Genomic DNA, 23,094 nt, shown 5'->3' on the forward strand with positions numbered 1-23,094 from the left:
GCACAGAAAGTTTGTAGCTTTGAGGTCCGGATTATAGATCATTCCGGATTATGGGTGTCCGAATTAACGACTTTTGACTGTATTTATTTATTTCATTTTATTTGTTTTTTCATCGTTGCCGGTTGCATATTTCCGAATTCTATTATATATAGATTTAAATTTATTTATTAAATGTTAAATGCACGTGCTCTTGTATTTTTAATTTTTACGGCTTAGCTTTCTCATAATATTCGTCACGCCCTGCACTGCACTAGGAATAAAACAATTTACAGTTATGCAAGCAACAAATAAACTATCGGCAACAAACACTTAAGCCGCATATATATAAGATTAATCTAATAATTTTCTGACTGACAGGTGTGTAAATTTTAGTTTCCATCATAAATATCTTTTCCAAGATTGCATGCAATGATTCAATTCAGTAATCAGTATAAACTTTATTGCCAACCATAAAAGTTTTCACAGAGCTAAATTTGTATCTATCATTTCAGCTGAAGTTTAAAATAACAGATCATTATTTGTATACTTAATGAATTGATAAAAATTGAGTGTATAGCATATGAAAACTTAAACTAATATAAGCTCAGCACATAGCCATTGCTTATCTCTTTTCAAATAATGTCATATATTGTGTCGATTGATCTCTTGACATCCAACGACGTCTGGGAGACGTCATTGATTTCATGTAATCTGTGTCATTGTAGACCTGTCAGAGATGTCACAAGCAGTCTTCCGTGAACGCCGAACAGTATATTATTATTGTTTTATAGCAATGTAAATTTGAAAATGAAACTTTTTGTTTCTAAACGTTCTGTTTCTTACATATGAATGTTCAAATTAAATGGTATTCTTTGGAGGTGTATTTTATTTGGTACAACTCTGATATATGCCCTAATTTCACCAAATGTGGCAATATGTGTTCTGCGCTGGTTTTTGGCGCAATTGCCTGTTGTACGGCAACCCTGTTGACATTGAAAAATCTTTTGCTGGAGCTCGTTGGCTCCCGTCATGCTCGTTGGTTCGCGTCTGTGTCTCAGAAGGTAAAATGGTGCAAGTTGTTGAATTGAAGTTCGACAAAAGGAAATATTGTGGCCATCCTGTTGAGGGGCAGTGGATATTTGGAGGTGTGGAAAGAGGGTCTGGGCGATTATTTTTAGTGGCTGTGCGTGATAGAAATAAGGATTTGTGATTTTATTTATTTGTGAACCATAGTAAAAATTTTCTGGATAGTGTGTCTGCCTGTTATATAAATACAATAGTGATTACGTGGCGGCATGTTAAAGGCGGTATGAAATTAGTATTTCTGCTGTTCGAAAAAGCATTAATTCATGGTAAGTGCATTTTATTTTATTCTTGTTCTTATTTTGTAGAATGTTATGTTCATTGTTTTTTTAATATGAATTTCTGTCATTATTGTTGTTTTTTTAATTGTTTGAAATTGATTTTAGTTTATTTTGTTGATTGTGCAATTCGTAGATATTTTTTTAAGTTGAAACAGAATGCGGTGTACATGGTATTCTTTGAAATTTACTGTTAATTTATTAAAGCGAGGTGTGCGTAGTTCGTAGATTCGTTCGTTGCCTAAATTGTGCAATTCGTAGATTTTTTTTTAAAGTTTAAACAGGATGTTGTGTACATGGTGTTCTTTGAAATTTATTGTTGTTGTGTTAATTTATTAAAGCGAGGTGTGGGTAGTTCGTAGATTCGTTCGTTCCCTAGATTGTGCCATTCGTAGATTTTTTTTTTTTTAAGTTAAAACATATCGCTGTGTACATGGATTCTTGTCAAATATTTTTGGTTAAAAACTTTACGTTTTTGCTATCTAAATTTTTTGTTTTTGTTTCGGATTTTTAGCTTAAATTGTGCGTTCAAAACGCAGTTTTTGCACAGGCGAAAACCGCGTTTTTGGAGACATTTTAGGCTTAAAGTTCGAAATGTAGACAAAAAATTTAGATAGTAATATGGCAGCGTGGAGTTTCTTGCCAAAAATGTTTGGCGACTTGAGGGCACATATCAGAGTAGTTCCTTTTATTTGTATATCAAGAGGTTAATGCAGCTTTTCTTTTAATGTAAAAAATCTATAACTTTAAAAAATTCTTCATAGCATGTTGTTCTGTAGATGGCATATCTCAAATTTTAATTATTTTTTCAAAATGCAAGAAGAAAAAGAAATAGCATTATATATATATATATATATATATATATTAATAAAAATTAAAACAGTTCATCAAAGGTTAATTAGAATTATATAAATCATTATTGGTCACATTATTTGATGATGATTTTTTTGTCATTTTTTAAGATGTACAGTTTTTATATATATTTAATTTTAGTTTATAGTGTTATTTATGAGCTTTTCCAGCATTGATTTGTTTTTATATAAGAGATTATATATTTATTCACATTTAAAATGTAAAACTTTTATGTAGCAACTTCTTTAAGATGTGCTTTGCAAGAATAAAATTTAAAGATGGTGCAATTCTGTTGGCATTTGTTGATAAAGAGAGAACAGACAAGAAAATGTTCTTCTTATTCTTAGCAACAACTGTCAAACTAAATTTTAATACTGATGTTGTTACAATTTTGCCAAGCTGTATTTTATTAGAATGGTATAACATTTCTTTGAGCTACAAAACTGCACTAGATTTTTAAATATATGTATATAATTAATTGAAAAAATGTATTCAACTTAAACATCATCCAGCATTTAAGCCAGAAGATTTATTGTCTGTTTTGTCATTCAATCTTTTATATTGTGTGCGTATAATGTTTCATCAGATTTTCAAATATATTTACTTGATAAACTGTACAGCAAATTCATATGTAATTTTCAAATTCTCCAATGCTTGAGAGGAGTAGTTCATTTTTTTTGTAATGGGGGGGGGAGGTCTCCTGAAACCACTTTTCACATGAAGTTGTGTGAGAGAACTAACAATGTTATTCATAGTACAGAGTCAAAAGTATCCTCCAGCATTCGATCATCTGCATTTCCTTCCTACAAACAGAACACTTATAAGGGCTATTAAGTAAACCTTCATTTACACACCAGTCAATTAAAGTTTTTTTTTTCCCTTTTGTTCCAAATCGTACAGGAACTTTAAATGAATCTTACCACGTTTAGCCATTTTGCTGTGTAAACCACAAAATAACAACATACTTATTCAGAAGTCAAACAACAAAAATCAGTGTTATATTTTCAAAATTTTCACAGGACTAGTTTCGATGGTTTTACCGAACCACCATCCTCAACTGCAAAAGTGCAAATGAATGAGATAGGATATAATGATTAGATAAGATAAGAAAGCCTGGACAGAAAATAAGCTAGTGGCATCATCTCTTGATGAAACCAGAACTAAAACATATTTCTTTAAAGGCCAAAGGCAAAGATGGATTGGAATTAGGATCGTTAACTAGAACAGAAAGATTTTTAACAATGTACAATGTGTCTTAATTAACAATGTACTTCTTATCCAAAATCCGATACACAAACAAGCCTTTCCAAATCTTTTCCCATCATTCAAATTCACTGCAATCGTGCAACCAATTATATCATAATAGGGTTTCCATACCATTCAACTATTCAGGTTACCATAAATGAAACAAAACTTGGCGATAAATGAAATAAGAAGTTAGTGATAATCCAAGGGGCACCCTTAAATCTACTCTAACCATTATAGTTTGAAAGTTTAAACAGAATCTTCAAAATTATAATACTGCAAGTTTCTTCACATTACAGTGATTCTTTCTGCTAATTTTTGGTTATATTAAATCTTAAATAATAATTATAAATTGTTTAAATTTAATGCTGTTATTTACAATTCCTTTTTTTTTTTTTTAAAGACTAAAATATATTGTCAAATCTTCATATTAAAAAGGAATTAACGGTAATGTAATTATTGTCTTTAATGTACTTATAATTTTGCATCTTTAATTTATATATCATTAGTTTTTTGCGCAGCCAATCATCTGAGACAGATTTTATAAAAAACAAAAAATTTTTAATTTTTATGAGGCTAGCTAGTGTAATTTCTCACTTCCAGCTAATAATTAATAATAATAGAGTTGATAATAGAAATAAGAATAGAAGATAAAAGAATTTCTTTTAAATTGTTGATTTCGTTGATTAAATGTGGAAGGTAAATAAATACGAGGGCCATCCAGGAAGTAGATTACGTTTCCGTCTGTGTCCGCTAGGGGCGGGGCTAGCGCGGCCATCTTGGGGTCAGAGCGTTGCGCAGCTCAGTCTGCATCTAGCCGTGCTAGTGAGAGGTTCGTGCTGTGGTCCGTTCAGATACTGTGACGGTTTGAAATGTCTGCGTTAATTGAAAATCTCGCGAGGTGCGCTCAGTAATAAGGTTTCTGACTGCAAAAAACTGTAAACCGATAGAAATCTATCGGCAGCTTCGTGAAGTGTATGGGGACAACATTATCACTGAAGGTGGAGTGCGTCAGTGGGTCATAAGATTTCAAAATGGCCGAACCAATGTTCACGACGAAGATCGAAGTGGGAGACCCAGCATAGTGACCGCCGAACTTCTCGAAAAAGTCGATGCTAAAGTCCGTGAAAATCGAAATTTCACAATAACGGAACTTTCTTTGAGTTTTCCACAAATTTCGCGAAGTTTGTTGCACGAAATCATCAGCGAAAAGCTTGGTTACCACAAGTTTTGTGCAAGATGGAAGGCAAGAAGAGGTAACGAAGTGGTTGAAGGCGCAGGCGGCCGAATTTTTCGACGAAGGAATTTCCAAGCTCGTACATCGCTACGATAAATGCCTTAATTTGTATGGTGACTATGTAGAAAAGTAGTATTTGAGTGTGGCTTTCATCTGTATATAATAAAATTTGTTTCCTATACTTTTATTTTTTTATTCCAAAACGTAATCTACTTTCTGGATAGCCCTCGTACATTACAACACACTGTTTTTAAATAACTAATTTTATTAATCAAAACTGTATTAATTTCACACAAAATGAAATATATACAAAAATTTCTAAATTCAAACTTTCGGCTGTGAGATGCACATATTTGGCTATAAGACTATGCATATATTTAAAATTTAATGACTCAATGTGCTGCCGTTTTACCACACTCTGAGGAACATACATATGTACAGAATCTTCATTATTTAATAATAGAGCATATTTTCATATATCATTATTTTAATTCATTTCATTTCAATATTTTTATCATATATATCAGGGTTTTCATCATTTCATATATATCAGATCATATATATCAAACTGTGGGTCGTGACCCCCAAGGGGGTTGCGGGACCTGCAGCAGGGGTTGCCAAAAATTTTAGCAGTTTTGATATTTCTTTAACTTATTATAATAATTTTGCAATTGCCAAATATTTTTACACAATGTATAAAGATAAGACAATACAGACAAAGAAAAAAATGAAAACATTGTGATACATTCTTTTTATAATATAAACATTCATTTTCCTTGCTTTGCATGTGACGCTGTCATTTCGTCTGTTACTTATTTAAAATTTTCACGTTGTTCTTTGTCTTAAAATTAGAAATTAAAGTTAATGACCTCAAACTGCAAACTATATTACAGTACAAGTGAAAAAACTGACAGTTTCACTCGTGCGTGTGTCGGATTTGCACAATACTTATGGGGTCGCTCAAAATTTTTGTTAAGTATTCTGAAGTCTTGGTGGTCGCGAAAAAATCACAGAAAGGGGTCGCGATTGAAAAAAGTTTAAGAAACCCTGATATATATGATTTTTTTTTTTTGTGTAATTCAAAATATGAATGTTGTTTTATTTGTGTACAAGCTTAAAATTTTACTTTATCAATATAGTGGTGCCTTAGTAACATCTGTTTTGAAATAGATCCTGCTTGGTCTATATTCTGTTTGAATGTGAAATTTTTTTTGTATGCTATGCTTGTTTGGAATATAACTTGAGTTCGACGAGTCACAACTGCATGTACTACATTTTTTTTTAACCTTTTTTGAGGCAATATTATGACTTCCCATTAGCGTCAGTGTGCCTGTTGCTACTATTCAATAAACAATCCCAGCTATAACTATGGATTTTCAAGTGATTTTACTTTTTTCACAGTGAAAGAAATTTGTTTGGATCCCTACAGAGATGAAAAAGTTGTTGAAAAGTATGAAGATGGCGTGTATATTCAGGAATCGGCTAGTGCATATATGATATGCCAAGTGTGATGTTGTCAGCAACTGTGAAAAACAAACATGGTATTAAACTGGCTAACATTGCCAAGGGAATGAAATGAATTACCAAACAAAGATCAGAGACAAAATATATTTCATCCTCTGCATTTGCATTTTAGTATTAAACAGTGTTATATTATAACAATAGGATTTTTTTTATAAGAACAAATAAATAATTTTCCCTTTATTTCTAATTGGAAAAGTTGTTTGGCATATGTCCTAGGATCTCGAATGCATTAGTGATGTATACCAAGATGCCACTGTATTGTATCATGGACATTACTTTTCTAATATTGACATGTATAATGTTTAAATACCATAGTAGATTTCTAATCATTCTTTTTTCCCCCTCACAGTACGAAAATGTTCTTTGAAACAATTACAGGTCCTTGTAAAAGATTTATCACATGCTGTTGAACGTAAGTTTTGACTCATAATATTTTTTGATGTTTTCTATGTAAAAAAACTATTAATTTATTTATTTTAAAGAAGTACATGAAGATGAATGAAAAAGAGGGTGATATTTTTCTTGCAGGAGCTGTGAGCTAAAAGATATTTTTACATAATTTAATTCAGTTGGTTTCTATATTTCTTTGTTTCTTAGGATCAAGTTTTGAAATTTATTTTTGACCTAATTTTAACTGGTCATTTTTCCTGAACTTTTCTGCAGACTTATGTGTATGATAACAGTACGGTATTTCACAGGTGTTTTTTCAGAACACAGTAATTTTTTTCCAAGATCAAGCATGATTTTCACTCATATTCTTGCTTAATAATTAAGCTATTCATTAGAGAACTCTAATCTTTACATCATGAGATAAAATAGAAAATCATCTCCAGATGTTGTTCATACCTGTTAAAAAAGATTTCAGTTAAGTTGAATGTAATTTTATGTCATCAAATAGACTGTACAACCTTAACAAAAAGTGACCTTGCATAATTCATTGCTAGACTGATAATATGGAATGAATTTCCTAAACACACAGGTAGTTGTTCCATTTTTATTTTGTCCCTTTTCATAGACTAAAAAGTATAAAATAAAATATGAATAAGAAACCTTTTTAGTTATGCAGTCTTTAGGTATTTACATTAAAATTTTAAAAATAATTTTTAGGTTATCATAGCATTCTTAATTATATGTGACTAAATAAAAGTGTTGAGCATATATGAAAACATTGTCTAGGCACATTAACAAAATTTTCAAGGCAGTAAAATTAAAAGTGTCAGCATAGAAATGACTCATAAGCTCTGCAATTCTGTTTTTAGTTTCACTTATCAAGAATGTTACAATGGCTTGAAAAATTATTTATACTTTTTACTAAAACTGTAATTTAACCTTCTGAGTGGCATAACTTTTTGGATCTGCTAATGAAGAACTGTATTTAAACAGCATTTGCTTGTTAAATTTGTGCAATTGGTCTGTACAGTTAACCCCTTAAACTGCCACGGAAAATGTACAAGATTCACTTCCCAGTGCCACCGTTTTTCACATAGGCATGCGTAGTTATATTAGGGGGAACATGAGTGCAAGTTTTACTTTCTCAAAATAAAGCAAAAAAGAAAAAAAAATGAAAGCACAAAATTTAATGTTTAGAGTAAAAGTATAATAAAAAGATGCAAGTATAATAAAATGATGTTTATATGATAAAAAAGATCCCCAAAAATGGTGTTTCAATCAATTTATTTTTAGACCTGTAAAGTGTAGTATCAGGTTTCAGTGTCATACCTTGTGAAATAAGTATTCCTAAAAAAACATATTGTTACGTTTTTTTCTGACACCAGTTGTTACATTATTTTTTTCCTTCACGTTCGTTCGTATGGGATTCGTAGATTTGGAGTGAATAATGACGACACTTGATGAAGTATCGAAATACACTTTATTTATCAATGTTAATCAGATAGCTCCAAAATCACTTTTACAGTCGTCGAACTGTTATAAACACGCTGGAACAACCAGCGACACAGCCTTCACGCTGTCAGGCAATAACGGTGGAGACAGCTTCCTGCAAAGCACCAGAGTGCAGCTCCTGACTCTGCTTGGTCGTTCTTGGAACTCCACGTACTCTTGAGACTCTCCACGCTACAACACGTGATGCACTCGATGACACACAGAGCACAGCTCCCGATGCTTCGGTTCAATCATTCCCGGAGCTCAACATGCTCTCTCGACGATGCACTAATTGTGATACACTAAAAGACTCCTTCGGTGAACTTGACGACCCAGTTGGCACTCGCTGCCCAGTTGTCAACTCGATCGATTCCACAGGGATATACTCGCTAAACAAGACACCAACTCGATACTAACTAACTCGCACTCCAGACGAAGCACTCTGACTCGCTCTCTCGATGAAGCACACCCGATCAATACTAACTGACTGCAGACCAGCAGGGTTTATATAGCTTTAGGCTTGTGTTCGAGAACATTCTGGGCTAAACCGGTAAGAATTCTTTTCAGAAGGTTCTCCAACCATCCCTAAAACTGCTTTGCGGGGAAGCTATCTTACCGCGCCTGTACATTTCGTAACACTATATTTGTTCTGAACTGGTTGAATGCCACAATTTTGTTCTTGATTTTTCTTTTGCAAGGTGTTGTTTCATATACTCGTCTGCAAAACGGCTAGTTTCAGTAACAATATGAAGCACGAGCAGTTCATCAAAAAATAATTTGAAAAAGATAAGTGGGTTTGAAACATCCGTTATATCTTTCTTTATTCCTGGCACTTACTACAAACAGTAAATGAAAACAGAAGACACTGCATAAAAAATAAAATATGTTTTACTCAAACAGAAACACCAGCAAATACTGCACGGTCATTACTTTCACCATTTCAAAAACAACCCCCGTATTCTCTGAAATAGTATCCTCCTTCGCATATTCTATAAAGGTCATTGTGGTGTTCCAAAGCATTCCAAAGCTTTGTGAGTAATTTTACGAGTAGCAGCACAAAGCAAATGATAGTATTTTGGAATTTCATCTTTTAATGCTATATTTATAATTCCTGCATATTTATAAGCTTGCCTGCATTCCAAAGCTTTGTGAGTAATTTTACGAGTAGCAGCACAAAGCAAATGATAGTATTTTGGAATTTCATCTTTTAATGCTATATTTATAATTCTCTCGCTTTATTCTTTATGGTTTCAGTTCTATGGGCGCTAAACTGATCCAAAACCAAAAGAGAGGGTTTTCTTAAAGAGTTAACCAGGTCGCCTCGTCCATACGTTCTGTAACCACAGTTTCATTCCAGCTTCGTCCATTCAGCCTTTCGGATGAACATGAACAATTACACCCGTTGGAAGTTTTTCTTTCGAATGAGTTTTTCTTTTGAATATGAAAAATGGCGGTAGTTTTCTGCCTTCAGCACAACATGTTAGAACTACTGTATATTGGGTTTTTTCATGATCTGTGATTTTTATGGTTATTGATTTAGACCCTTTAATACTCACAGTCTTGTTGGATGGTACATCAAATGTGAGTAGAATTTATCCATATTTCCTGCTTGACTGAGCTCAAAAGAAGTTTTCTTGCCTGCATTTATAACAAACCTATGAAATGCTAGTATTTTTTCTTCATAATCTGCTGGCATTTTCTGAGCAATAGTTGTTTTTGTACGCATTGATAAGCCTTGCCTTTTCATGAACCTGTAGCACCAGCCCTCAGACCCTGAAAAGTTCTGATTCCCATGTTTTTCTGCAAATCCTTTCACCTCATTGATTATCATTTTGGTTGGAACACTTATCCCAGATTTACCTTTATCTATCACCCACATTTTTATGGCATTTTCAAGTTCAGGCCAAGATGGAATGGGGCATCGAAGGTTATGTTTTTGTTTTTTTAACAGTCTTCAGTTGATCTTCCTGCAGTCGCCAAGTACGTATAATTTTTTTGGTAGGTGGTGGATCGAAATGCCTTGCCTCTGCTCTGTTTCCGTGTATTTTGGCATAGTTTAACACTCCTAGTTTATACTGAATTGTATAGCTTAATCTCCTGTTTCCTGTAGTCATATTTTCCAGGGTATTTTTTTTAAACAAATAGTTTTAAGCACCGATACCGACACGTTTATACAGAGTTGCACCGATACCGAATGTGTGTCGGCTGAGTCAAAGAAAGTGTATGTAAAGTAGGAAAGGCTCCATAGACGTAATGTGACTGTCGAACCTGTTTGAACTTCGACATCAGCTTCGAGCTTTGGTGCGTTTTGGCAACAGATATTTCACGCATGCACAAAATAATTATGGCAGGTGTGTCTAGACCTTTATCCGGGCTAAAAATAGCATTCAGTATTGAAAGTTAACCTGTGTCCTTCACGTATGAGATGCAGGTAACTTTTTTGAGACCAAATTTAGGAAAAAAAGTGTGTCTTATATGCCGTCAAATGCGTTATATTTAAGGCAGTTGGTCTTTTTAATCAATTTGGAGTAGTCTTGTATTTGTGTTGAAATATGATCGCTTCTTCCAGTGCCGATTAAGTTCACAAGCACATATTGAGTTAAATTCGAGATCATTCCAAAATTACATAACACTGCTTGAAAAAGATAACTAAAACTAATATTGACACCAATCATAGCTTAGAATACTCTCTGTACCTACAAAGTATAAATACTGACTCATGAGCACTATGCTTCCCTTTCTTCCCTGACTTCTGCCATGCAAACAACTTCAAGCTGCTTGTGCTTCTCTCCCTGAAATGACATCGTAGCTTTTTATCTGTGTATATAAAAATTATTTGTATTCAAATATGATCAAAAAGTAATTTATCTGCCAAAGAAATAATTTTTGATGTGATCCTAAAAATAAAGATAGTGATTCGCTGAAATAAGTTTTGTCAGCATCTTATTCCTGCCTTTTGTATGATTGGTTCATATATTTAAACTTTAAAATATAATCTGCCTTATCCACACAGCCTTATTCACCCAGCCGTATCTACAGCTAGAAGTTAAAAGTATCGGATTCATGACTGTGCACTTAGTATATTACATATATCACTATTTATTAATAAAAACCATTAACATTTAGAAAACAATAAAAAAGAAGTAATTTTAAAATGGCTAATGTTGCATGTTAAAATGTAAGAATTGTTATATGCACAGGTACCAGACTTTAGTGCAAAACCTTTAGTGACATTTAGTAAGGTTTGGAGTTTGAAACATATGCCATTCTACAAGAAGTGCACGGAAAGTATTTGTGTGGATGGAACACAGTTAAGTTGCATTGCTAAATTTGTCAAAGCTCCTTCCTGTCCCCTATTTCGTATCATGAATTTTTATATAATGTATTTAATATTTTAAAACAGTTTTATATCTCTTTCAGTTTAATGTTTATCTTTTAAACACGGGGAAGCATTAATAACACGTATAAGCTTTGCTTTTAAAGTTTAATTTTTCTAATATTATATATGAACGAAGCATACAAAAGTGCTTTTTAATTTGGAGTATAAAACCCGATATTCGGTAAAGGGTGCAAGAAACATTATCGGTCCATCATTTGCCAACCTAACACATGAAAAATAGTAGCTGTTTAAAAAAAATGGTGGGGCACTGAAAATTGCATAAAACAGCAACAAATTAGCAAAATTAGAAGTGCAAGAAACATCCATACTGAAACAGTAAAAATTACTTAAAACATACATGCATAACAAAACATAAAGTTTCATAAACAGTAACAAATTAACTAAATTAAAAATGCAACAGACATCCACAATAAAAACTACTTTCTTATTCCATGTTCACAGCAACCTATTTTAACTTAAAAAAAAAAAAAAAAAAAGAGAGAGAGAGAGAGAGAGAGAACAGCAGAATTCTTGGCACTGCAGAGCAAACTGGGACTGCTGTCCATGTTCATATTAAGCTATTTTAACTTGATAAAAAATCTGATGTGTACACCACATAATTTCCTAGTATGGAATATTAAATTATACGCATTTTTTTTTTTTTTTTTTTTTTGCATTTCATTTAAATTTATTGGATTGAATTAAATCTACTTTGCCGACAGCGCATAAACCACAATAGAATAAATGCATTCTTTAAAATTCACTCTAGTATTTGTTTACCATACAAACATAGCAGTTCACTTAACAGTATTAATAATTATATAACAGTTAAGTTATATACAATCAAAAGTCGTTAATTCGGACACCCATAATCCGGACCTCAAAGCTAAAAACTTTCTGCGCATGCGCCGCGTTGGCACATGCGCACAGGCATTTTACGCGTGCGCGCAAGACCTTGACTACTACGCATATGCGTGTGCGCAAGTGCAGAATACGTTTTTGCCTGTGCGTTTAATGTATAACGGACGGTGTAAGCTAAAATTATCTAATTATCTATTTCACTTAATGTTAATGATTGCGTTGTTCCTTAATCTTCGAATTGGATCCCGCTTATTATTTTTTGCAGACTGTAAGAGCAATTTTATAAAAGTAAACTTGAACTTTCGATTATGTCAAATAGAATTTCCGATGCTGGAACTTCCAAAGGATCTACAAAACGAAAGTATGTTTCGATGTCCAACAAACAAAAAGTGGAATTGCTGCAAAAAATGGATAAAGACATGAAGAATGTGACAGAGAGGTTAGTGAAAACGAAAAAATTTCGATTGACAAGTTAGTCAGTATTCTCGGCACAGCAATTAACGGGACTTGAACAGCGGAACTTTGTAACTGAACAAGAAATTATGTCTGTTTATAGAATTAAAGAGAAAGTATTATCACATAAAATGAAGCAACTTAAACAACTTACATTGAAAGAAATGTTTAATAAAGTAAACAAATAAATATTAAGCTTTTTTTTGTGTAAATTTTGATACCCTTTAGATCATAATTGTTCTTTATTTCATAAATTACGGTTTCATATTTTTAATTTTAGAATTTCTGCATGCCATCTTATGAGATTTAAACTGATGATCTATAATCCGGAATCGCTGAAGTCCCGACGAGTCCGGATTAACGACTTTTGACTGTAATAATTTCATAGTGGAAACTAAGTTAACTGTTATATAATCTAATAATTATATAAGAGTTAACTTATATATTTTGTTCATATTATAACTTATAATGCACAAAATTTATATCATTAAAAGAATAGACTTATCTAATCGTTGCCACATGTTCTATTCAAATACTATAATAAAGCTAGAATGATGTATAAAAGAAATTAAGCAAAAAAAAAAAAAAAAAGAAGAAGAAGAAAAAAAAAAAGAAAAAAGAAAAAAAAAAAAAAAAAAAAGAAAAGAAACAGTTTTTCACAAACGATTGAGTATTTCTCATTTAATTAATTCAGTTCTCACTTTGCGAGAAGGCAAAAATACATAAAAACTCAAAATATCTATATTAAAAATTACGAAGTAAATCTCAAACACTTATTTCCTCGAAAAAATTCCAGAAAGAATTAAGCATGATTTAATTGGCAATAATAAATGAATGCGTTATCTTTGTTGTTACGAAGCTAAGATTCTCTAGATTGGCAACAAATCCACTAGTCTCCTGTTTCAAATGTAAACATGAATGGCCGCCATAAAGAAAGGCTTAGTGGCACTTAGACAACTTTAAAATTGCTTATAATTCTAAAAATATTGCACACAGATTTACTAAAGGCATAAAAACCTTAACCGGAAGATAAAATCAACATAATATAATCATTTTTAAAGCAAAAAAAATGTACAATTTACAAACATATCTGGGTAAAGAAGCTGAGATCACTGAGCCGTGTCACAGAGTGGATATATATATGGAATATATTTATATATGTTTGGTGTGGCCGATTGCGACCAAAATACGAGGTGCACATCTACATGTTATAGCAGTCCTATATAGAAAATTTCAACCTTCTGAGGCTACTCGTTTTTGAGTTATGCGAGATATGTACATACGCACGTACGTACATACGTTCGTACAGACGCCACGAAAAATTCTCTTCAGAATTAATTTAAAGCAGTTTTATAATTTTTTTAAAGAAAAGAGTATTTTATTCTGTCCTTACGTACAGATATCACGCAAAAACATCATTAAATTGCATTCGATAGTGGTCAAAATGGATATTTTCGTTGAAATATGCTGCCTGAATCTTTTCGCGATTACAATACTTCCTTTTTACTTCGTACAAGGAAGTAAAAATCAAACTGCAGAATTCTCTTCTGAGAAGTTTGCTCTGCTCTTCATGTGCACATCAACCTGTTTTAATTTAAAAAAAAAAAAAAAAAAAAAAACAGAGAATTGCTATTTGGGAAAACCAATTTTTTACATTCTCCTTTTTCCATATTAGACACACATACCTCTCATAGATAGTTGCATCAGTCAGTAGTTGTGTTCCAAGACATATTGAGACAATAAGAACTATAAGTTTGACAAAGCTTACCAGATGTATATTCTTTGGACCTGCAATAAATAATGTGAGCAGTTGTCATAATCGATATTCCTGAAAGGTGTAAGCAAGGGCAGGAGTTCGTCTCTGATGTTCTGTTATAAACGATATTCAACTTTCAAAATAACTCCAGTCCAGTGTTATGTCTGGCACAATGCACACACAACCATTAGCAGGCTACCATGTAAAATAAGGAACACTGTACTTGATGGGCAGATAACATGGAAGTACCAAATGCTGTAAAAGCTGTACCATGTGTATTAAACCAACACCTCCTAGAACTAACTGAAGGCCACGGCGTGTTTCTCAGGAGGAGGTGTGACGTCAGTGTTAGTAGGGATTGTATTTCATTTAACTCTCCCCACCCAGGACTGTGGTGGGTGGATTTCCGGAGTTTTGACGGTCACTTGGTCAGAAATCGTCCATAAGAACAGTCGACATTTTCTTTCTTTTTTCAGATATTTCTATATTATAAGTATTCCACTTTATTATTTGTTTTTCAAATTTTTGATATGGTTTACACATGCTGTGTACCTAACTGTAAAGGGAACTATCCAAATGGTCCAAAAGTACAGGTTTTCTCTTTTCCGAAAGAGAAAGAATTCTTAAATAAATGGATAAAGGCGATTCATAGAAGTAATTTCAAGCCAACAAAATTTTCGAAGGTAAGTTGCGGTTTTTTTTTTTTTAATTTTTTTTTTTTTTTTTTTTTTTTAATGAATAAGTTTATACTTATTTGTGCTTTAAAAAGTGCTCCTGTGTTAAGTATGTTATAATTATCATAAACTAAAGCGAGTACATACATTTATAGAAAGTAAACATATTTAATCTTATTGTAAGTCTAATAGTGATTATATAAGTATGATGATTTAATCATACTATTAATTTAATTTATAGCAGATAGTATACTGTTTATCATCATGCTAATCGTTCAATCTATAGTTCAATTAAATGTAGGATTAATAAATATTCAAAATTGTAAATACATTTTGTATGTTGCAAAATGCTTGCATTTAAATATCTCGATACATTTGTCACAGGAACAGCGTATTTATTAAAATCCGAAGACCTTGAAAAATCTTGATAATATCTCTGTAATTAATACCAATTTTGTTTCTGATGTTAATGCGAAAAAATACGCTATTTAAATTTTTGTGAGTTCATGCCTGATATTCTTAAAATTCACTTAATATAACATAAATCATTAAATATGAAGTTTTACAAAATCTTGTATTTAATTCTAGTGTAGATAATTAAATCCGATTATAACAATCTTTGCATACAAGTGTTTCGTATTTTTTGTAAGTAAATAATTAAATTTATGCAACACTTTATTTGATAAAAGATTTTTCTATCTAATTAGACATTATTCTTCAAAACTAGTACCTGTTTCACTTTATACAATTAATAGATAAGTAGGATTTCCTTTCTATTAGTCGTGAATAAACATTAACTTATATTATTTTAGTGGCCTGCTGCAACGGGCTGACTGCATGGGTGTTTTCCCCATGTGTAACGTATATACGAGCCAGTTTCCCTTAGAAAGTCCTCCATGAAGGCATCCCTCCCCTTAGGCAGATAGCCCTCGAGGCTTTGCCATAATTAAAATAACCTAACCTGTATTATCTTATGCTACAAATTTAATGAAATTTAATAATGTATGCTCAGTTTAAAGCCGAAAAACTTAATGTATACAAATTCTTGCTGATAGGTTTGTGCCCTTCATTTTCACCCTGAGGACATTTCAAAATGTAAAGAATTCGTTGATGAAAGGACTGGAAGGAAGGTGACTGCTCCCTTATCGAGGTACAAATTAAAACGTTTTGCGATTCCTAGTATTTTCCCAAACTGCCCAAAATATATTTCAAGGGAATTTATCGTGAGAGAAAGCCCAGATGAATGTCGTAAAAGGCTAGAAAATAAAAATCTTCAGTGGGCTGTAACTGAAAGTATATCCCAGTTTCAGACGAATGAAAAAGAAAAATCCTTTTCTTCTTTTTTCTGAATTTTTAGATAAGATGGGAAAAGAAAAGCTACCTGGCTTGTGGAACTGTATTAAAAGAGCACGGGAAGCTATCTTTTTAATTATTGAGCTAACACCATGCCCTGAAATAAATATTTCAGCATTAATAAACGAAAAACTTGAACTTTCAGTTTACATTGGGAAAACTGAACTTAAAAAATTTAATAATTTAACTTTGCCAGCATCTGTTGGCAATGTAGATAAGGTAATTTCTATTTTAAACTTTGTAGTCGTATGAATTTAAAAGTGATGTGCAGAATTTAAGAATAAATTCTGTTTGTGAAACTTTAGAAAATATTGAAGAACAATACGATGAAAATAAGCAGAAAGCCATACAATTCATTAGGGAGCAATTAACATTAATTAATACATCCAAAGAAAACTTACGGTATTCTCCAGAGAGTATGATACTATTCAGTATTTTATGTACAATTTCACCCCATGCTTATAAATTTTTAAGGAGTTCTGGGTGTATTTTGGCTCCTCACCCTCGGACAATTCAAAGGTTATGCTCATCTTTGGTAGCTAATTGTATATTTTGTATAGCAGTATGTCGAAGCAATTTTTTTTTTTTTCCAAAGAAATCGAATATATTGTCATACATTTATACGCATGCATATACATACGTATGGAAATAAAAATGTATGGCATGATATTTCATAAAGACTACAATTTAAATTCTTTCTAAAGATAGAAATGTAGTCTTTATGAAATATTATGCCATACATTTTTATTTGATGAAATGCAGTCTGTGATAAAAAAAAGCAATATTTATCGTTCCCCGTTTACAGACAGTTTTGAATAATTCTGAATTGACTGCAAAGACAATTTCGATGATTTTCTTCTTTTCCTCTATCCTTCCTCTTTTTAGTTGACTGATTGAAAACAATCCTTCCTCTTTTTAGTTGACTGATTGAAAATAAGCATATACATATTATCTAAAGTATTTCTGTATAAATTGTTTCGAATTGTAATGTATAATTTAGTGCATCCTAAGGGCATTTATATGTTAGTAATTTTATTCGGCAGTAATAATGCAATGATAGTGTTTTTCATTTGTTGTGTTCAATATCCCAGTTTAGGATTTGTTACATTTGCCTTCCACACAATACTGCTAAACCATGTTATAAAATTTCCCTGTAAAGATCAGAGGTTAGCTATTTAGATCTATATCAGACCTCTATCAGAGATTTGATATTTGCCATTTAAAATGCAAAATAATATGCAATTCTCTCTGTGCACGTAATGTCTCAAATAATTATAAAAACTTATTTAAATCGTTGCAAGCTTAGCGTTATTTGTTTCAAACATGAGTATTTATTATTATTCGGCAACATATGTCAAAAATAAGATATATTACTTATACTTATCAAAGATGTTTATTAGTCAAGGCATAAATTGTTGTAAGTATAATTAATACGACCCTTGACCAATAAACATCTCTGATTAATTATATTTGTTTTCAACTAATGATTTTATGTTGCTACATGATTCCAGGTAAATTAGCTTCATAATTTAAATCAGTTAGAATTTATCTCAATTTTTTAGGATCTATATCCTGCCTTCATGTCTTAAATTGTCTTTCTGTTTAATTATTGCGTACAAATAAAATTCCGATTCATTAAGTGTGAAGTTTCTTTCGTTAACAAGAGTTTCTCAGCGATTAAATTTAGTAACATCAGTAATAACTTTTAACGGAATTAAAAATTCTAGTTATTCGTATCGAAAACATTCTAAAAATAAAAATCTCGGTTCTTCACATTCTAATGAAAGCAAGGTATTTTCCAGATTTATAAACGATGAGAATTAAATATAAAAATTTCAGTTTTTAAATAAGCCTGTCAAATGGATATTTAAGAAGGCACCCTTAAAGTTGGCGAGGACGAAAGTATCCCTACTGCAGTGACGTCACGAACTGCGCGCCGTGGCCTTGAGTTAGTTCTAGGTGGTGTTGATTAAACTCAGAAATGATAGACAGTTTTTGTTAAATGCATAAAATTAAATATGAAATTAAATGTGAATTGCATTCTGAATTTTTACAGAGGTATCCAGTTCGCTTGTGCAGTTGCTCCTGGAAAATGATGCTCTGCAACAAGAGAGTGATGCTCGAAATGTAGCCATTGAACAGCTTCTGAAGATGACTGTGAAGATCACTGAAAATGAACTTCGACCCATTCAGATGTCAGTTGTTTTACCCACTGATGATTGTGATGATGAAGTATAAAAACTTTTTCAACCCCAAAAGGAGAGCTTTAACCTGACTTCTTGATGAACAAAATGTACTCATATGTATGTCTCGAAGTTTATTGCAGCTAAGGTTGCATGATTTTTATTTACTGCATTTAAGAGTTATTTATTTTTACATATTTATGGGACTGTTTTAATATATATTTTGTATATATATATATCTACATATATGTAGTTGTGTGTATTAAGATTTATAAATTCTCTGACTGCTTATGATTGGATTTCCATTTAGAATCTGCTGGCACTGATTCTGACTGCTTGATTTTTGCATGTCCCATTTTTTTCTCTTTCAGGTAACGAAAAAGTCTTACATGCTTTATTACCTGTTTCAAATATTATTTTACTTAGCAAATGGCAGCAGTGATTCACTACCTTCTTTTTATTTATTTATATTTTTTAAGAGGTATAAAAATATTTTATTTTTTTTCTAGTTTGCTGTTTTACTAGTTTTCTGATCTAATCTGTTATTATTCTTCTGATTATATGTATATTGATCTAAATTTTTCATCTAAAAAACAGTAAGATATGTATTTTTTAAAATGTGTTATTTTATTAAGTACTTTACTGTCCCAAACACAAGAAAGCTTCAGGTATTTGATATGCATTTTAATGTGCATTTTTATATAAAAAAAGACCTGCTCATATGTACTATTTAATACATTATTTTTCCAACAGGTAGCAACACGGGTCAAATGCCTAATTTTAGTATAAAAGAGCATAAGAATTTTTAATGAAGTTTTCTGATCTGAATTTTTATTATGAATTTTTTTATTATTATTCTTTTAGTAGTCTGATCTATTTTTTTTTTTAAATACAGAACTGAGAAAATATTAAAAGAACTTTTTTGGGAGTATTAAGATAGCTTTATAAGTAAGATTAATCCATATTATTTAATGTTTAAAGAAAAACAAAAAAAAAAAAAAAAAAAAAAAGAGGGGAAAATTGTAGTTATATAAAATGTGAATTTGATATATTGTTGTTACTCTACAAGAAATGTAGTTAAATGGCATTGAAACTAAGTTAGTATTTCCATTTAATGCAAAAGTAGGGGCATAAGCTATATTAATATTTTTTTTAATGTTTACAAGATGAGTATATTTTCAGAAATCCATTTTGTGGGGAGAAAAGTGTGATATTCAGATGAATACATTACATTGTAATTTATGCTATGCATTTAATTTGCTGATATAATCTAAAAAAACATTTTGCTATTGACATGCACCGTTACCCTTTTAATTTTATGTGTATAATATTCTATAATTATTGAATATGATAGCATAAGTTTCAATATCAGAACATAATGCAAGTAATAAGTATAATTTATTTTACAGCAATATTAGTTTTCAAATCCTAGCAATCAGAGGTTTAATTGATATTTCAATTGCAGTTCAGCTACTATATTATGTACTTAAATAATTAAATATTTCATTTTATATTTTTACTAGTCTTTTATAAGCTGTGTTTCAGTATTAACAATGCATGCAGCTACCACATAAATTTTGAAATGCAAATACATGTTGTTGCATTTAATTGACTCAATATTTTTGTAAAATATTGTTTTAGCTTTATTTTGAGTTGTTATGCATTGTTCAAGAAAGTCTTCATTGATTATTAAAATTGTTTCATTTTTTTCATTTTAGAAAGATTGGTTATTGCAGTGTGTTTATTGTCCTTAATAATACTGGCATAATGAAATGTAAATTTACTAAACAGACACTTCTTGACTTATGTAAAATTTACCTCCTTTGAATCTTATGCTAGTCAGTTTGTACACAAGCAGAAATTTCTCTAAATATTTGTCTAATACTTTGTTTATTAAAATGTCAGTAATCTTCTCTAAAATATGTCCAAATATTATAAATTTAAATATTTAATGCTGCTTGATAAATTTTACAAAGTTTATTGTATTCTCAAATTTATTTTATAATTATGCTTAATAATATTGTATCCTACTTACAGATCTATTTTATTCTTAGGATGGTATTAGTTCAAGCATAAATAATATCTTTAATTCAATTTATTCAATTCCCTCTTGCTGATATGTCCTTAATTCTTTTTCATTAATGGTCCTTAAGAGTACTTAATTTTCACGTGCAGAAATGTGTACGAACCCTGTACCATCTGTTGAGGAAAATAGTAATAAAATGAGAAAAAGCTAAAGTATTAGCATTTTTAAAGCATCTGATAGAATTGGATTGGAATGAATGTCACTGGTGAAGGAAGGTAAATTTTCATGAATAAAAAGCTTCAAAGAAATCCATGAGTTGGTGAAATAAAACTCACAATTAAAGAGAGATGACAGTGAAGTGCTATACAATTTCCTTTCAATAACCTATTCTTAAATGGCCAGTACTGCCTCCTAGGAGGTTTTTGATTACCAAATAGTTCAGAAAAATGACATTATTTATATACATTCATACAGCTATATAAGATGGCACCGTATTTGTAGTGTATTTTGATTCATGTCGCATGATGGATGTCATGCATGAGCTGTATCAGACAATGCAACATTTTTTATTAGTTAACTGCTATTGTGTTCACCTTCTTTTCAATACAGAGAACTGGATCACTGAGCATTAGGCTTTTGTTCTTGGTGGTTATATCAAGAATTCCAACTCTATAATTTTTCATGGGGATACCTCAAATAAAAAGTTATCTAAACACATTATGCCACATTATTAGAATTGAAAGACCAAACCCGGCCTGTTATTTCTGGAGCATGAATCTCCAGATTTTAAGCAAACCTCAAAATTATCTTGTTTTTTGTGTCTGTATGTTTTATTCATGAAAAGTAGGATTAGTATTGCATAAATCAAGGCAAAGCACTTCAGGATTATATGTCTAAGAGGAGGGATGCTTTCATGAAAGACCTTTTTAAAGGAAATAAACTCATATTTATGTTATATATGGGAGGAAAATCATGAAAACTCCAATGCAGCCTGTCTGTGTTCTGAGGTTTGAACTTGGGTCAGATTATCAGTGTTCAGCAGTTTTTATCACTTGGATGCTTGTAGGAATAAAAATTAAGAAAATGAGTATTTGGGGCCTCTGAAACTATGTGATACATTGGCCCTAAAACTGGCTTAATTGGGCTCTTTTGAGTGCATTAGTGTCACCATTATTCCTGGTGATATGTTATGTGTTATGATATGTAATTGACTTCATTGCTTCAACGAATGTGTGGTGCAGTAATGGCAGCCATTTAATGGAGTGATATTCAAATATTGATTAATAAATGGCACTTTTATAACTATTATTTGGCACATAATTGTAAAACAGTTGTTTGCTGATAATGTCATTCGATTAATATACCATGAATAATATATAGAGAGTATGGATTGTCATGTACATGAAATTTTTATTTAGATGCATTTAATTCTTTTTTCTACCTTGTATGAAAAAAAGTAGGTATTATAATCACGAAAAATCTAAGATATCAGATTTCAATGAAAATATCAATTGTGACTGTTCCCAATTCCATTTGGATAATTTTTTCTGTGATGTATGAACAAAATAAAGGATTCTTTTTCCAAAATGTATTTAAATTGGATTCAAAAGAGATTTATTCATGATGTTTATATGTACATATATGTGTATCTCACATAACTCTAAAATGGCTAACCATAGAACTTTTAAATGGCTACCCATAGAATTTTGTTTATGGGACTGGTAGTTGGGCACCTCCGTTTTTAATGCAATCGGCAGCATCAAATGCATGTATATATAAATTATAGACCAAAACTAATAAATTAAATTCTGAACTAATATCACAAAGACATGAAAGAAATTAATTTAAAAAAATTCTGTAATAAACACATACACCACTCTCTTACCCAGTCTAAAAGTCCATCCCCAGCCTCTATTTTCCCATCTGTTAGTTGCAGTCATATACTTTCAATTGCCAAAGTGTTTTAAATGATGAAAATATTTATGTTTTGTCAATGTCAAATTAAAAAAAAAAAAAAAAAAAAAATCAACAAATAGGGAAACCTAACGTTTAATGCAGTTTCCCGATTCCTGTACTTTTTTAGTATGTTTTGTGCTTCTTATGAAAAAATAAAAGTACAAGAAGTTTGACTCTTGCGTGACGAAAATCGACTCGGAAATCAATTTCAAAATTTTTAATTTTTGATGTCATTTTAAACTTGCCTTGAGGGATCACTTAATTAAATTAGAATAATCGGACAAAATAAGTTTAAATGAAATGCAGCAAAAAGTATGTATAATTTAATAAGTCGTACATTCGCATCAGTTTTTTTTAAAACAGAAATAGCAGGT

The 23,094-nt window shown here is 31.3% G+C and overlaps 1 protein-coding gene across 3 annotated transcripts in view; it reads left to right on the top strand.

The window, feature by feature from the left end:
- The window catches only part of LOC118195308 (uncharacterized), a 294,732-nt gene extending 271,935 nt beyond the window's left edge, over positions 1-22,797 (top strand). For all 3 annotated transcript variants that reach the window (XM_085811147.1, XM_085811146.1, XM_085811149.1), the window contains exons 3-4: positions 6,548-6,610; positions 18,612-22,797. In XM_085811147.1, coding sequence (XP_085667273.1) covers positions 6,548-6,610; positions 18,612-18,793 — 245 coding nt within the window. In that variant the 3' untranslated portion in view covers positions 18,794-22,797. The remainder of the gene's footprint in view (positions 1-6,547; positions 6,611-18,611) is intronic.
- Positions 22,798-23,094: the final 297 nt, after the last annotated feature.

This window comes from Stegodyphus dumicola, chromosome 2 (genome assembly GCF_044657685.1).
Source record: "Stegodyphus dumicola isolate Sdum_Otavi_A_Nest chromosome 2, ASM4465768v1".
Taxonomy (NCBI): Eukaryota; Metazoa; Arthropoda; class Arachnida; order Araneae; family Eresidae; genus Stegodyphus; species Stegodyphus dumicola.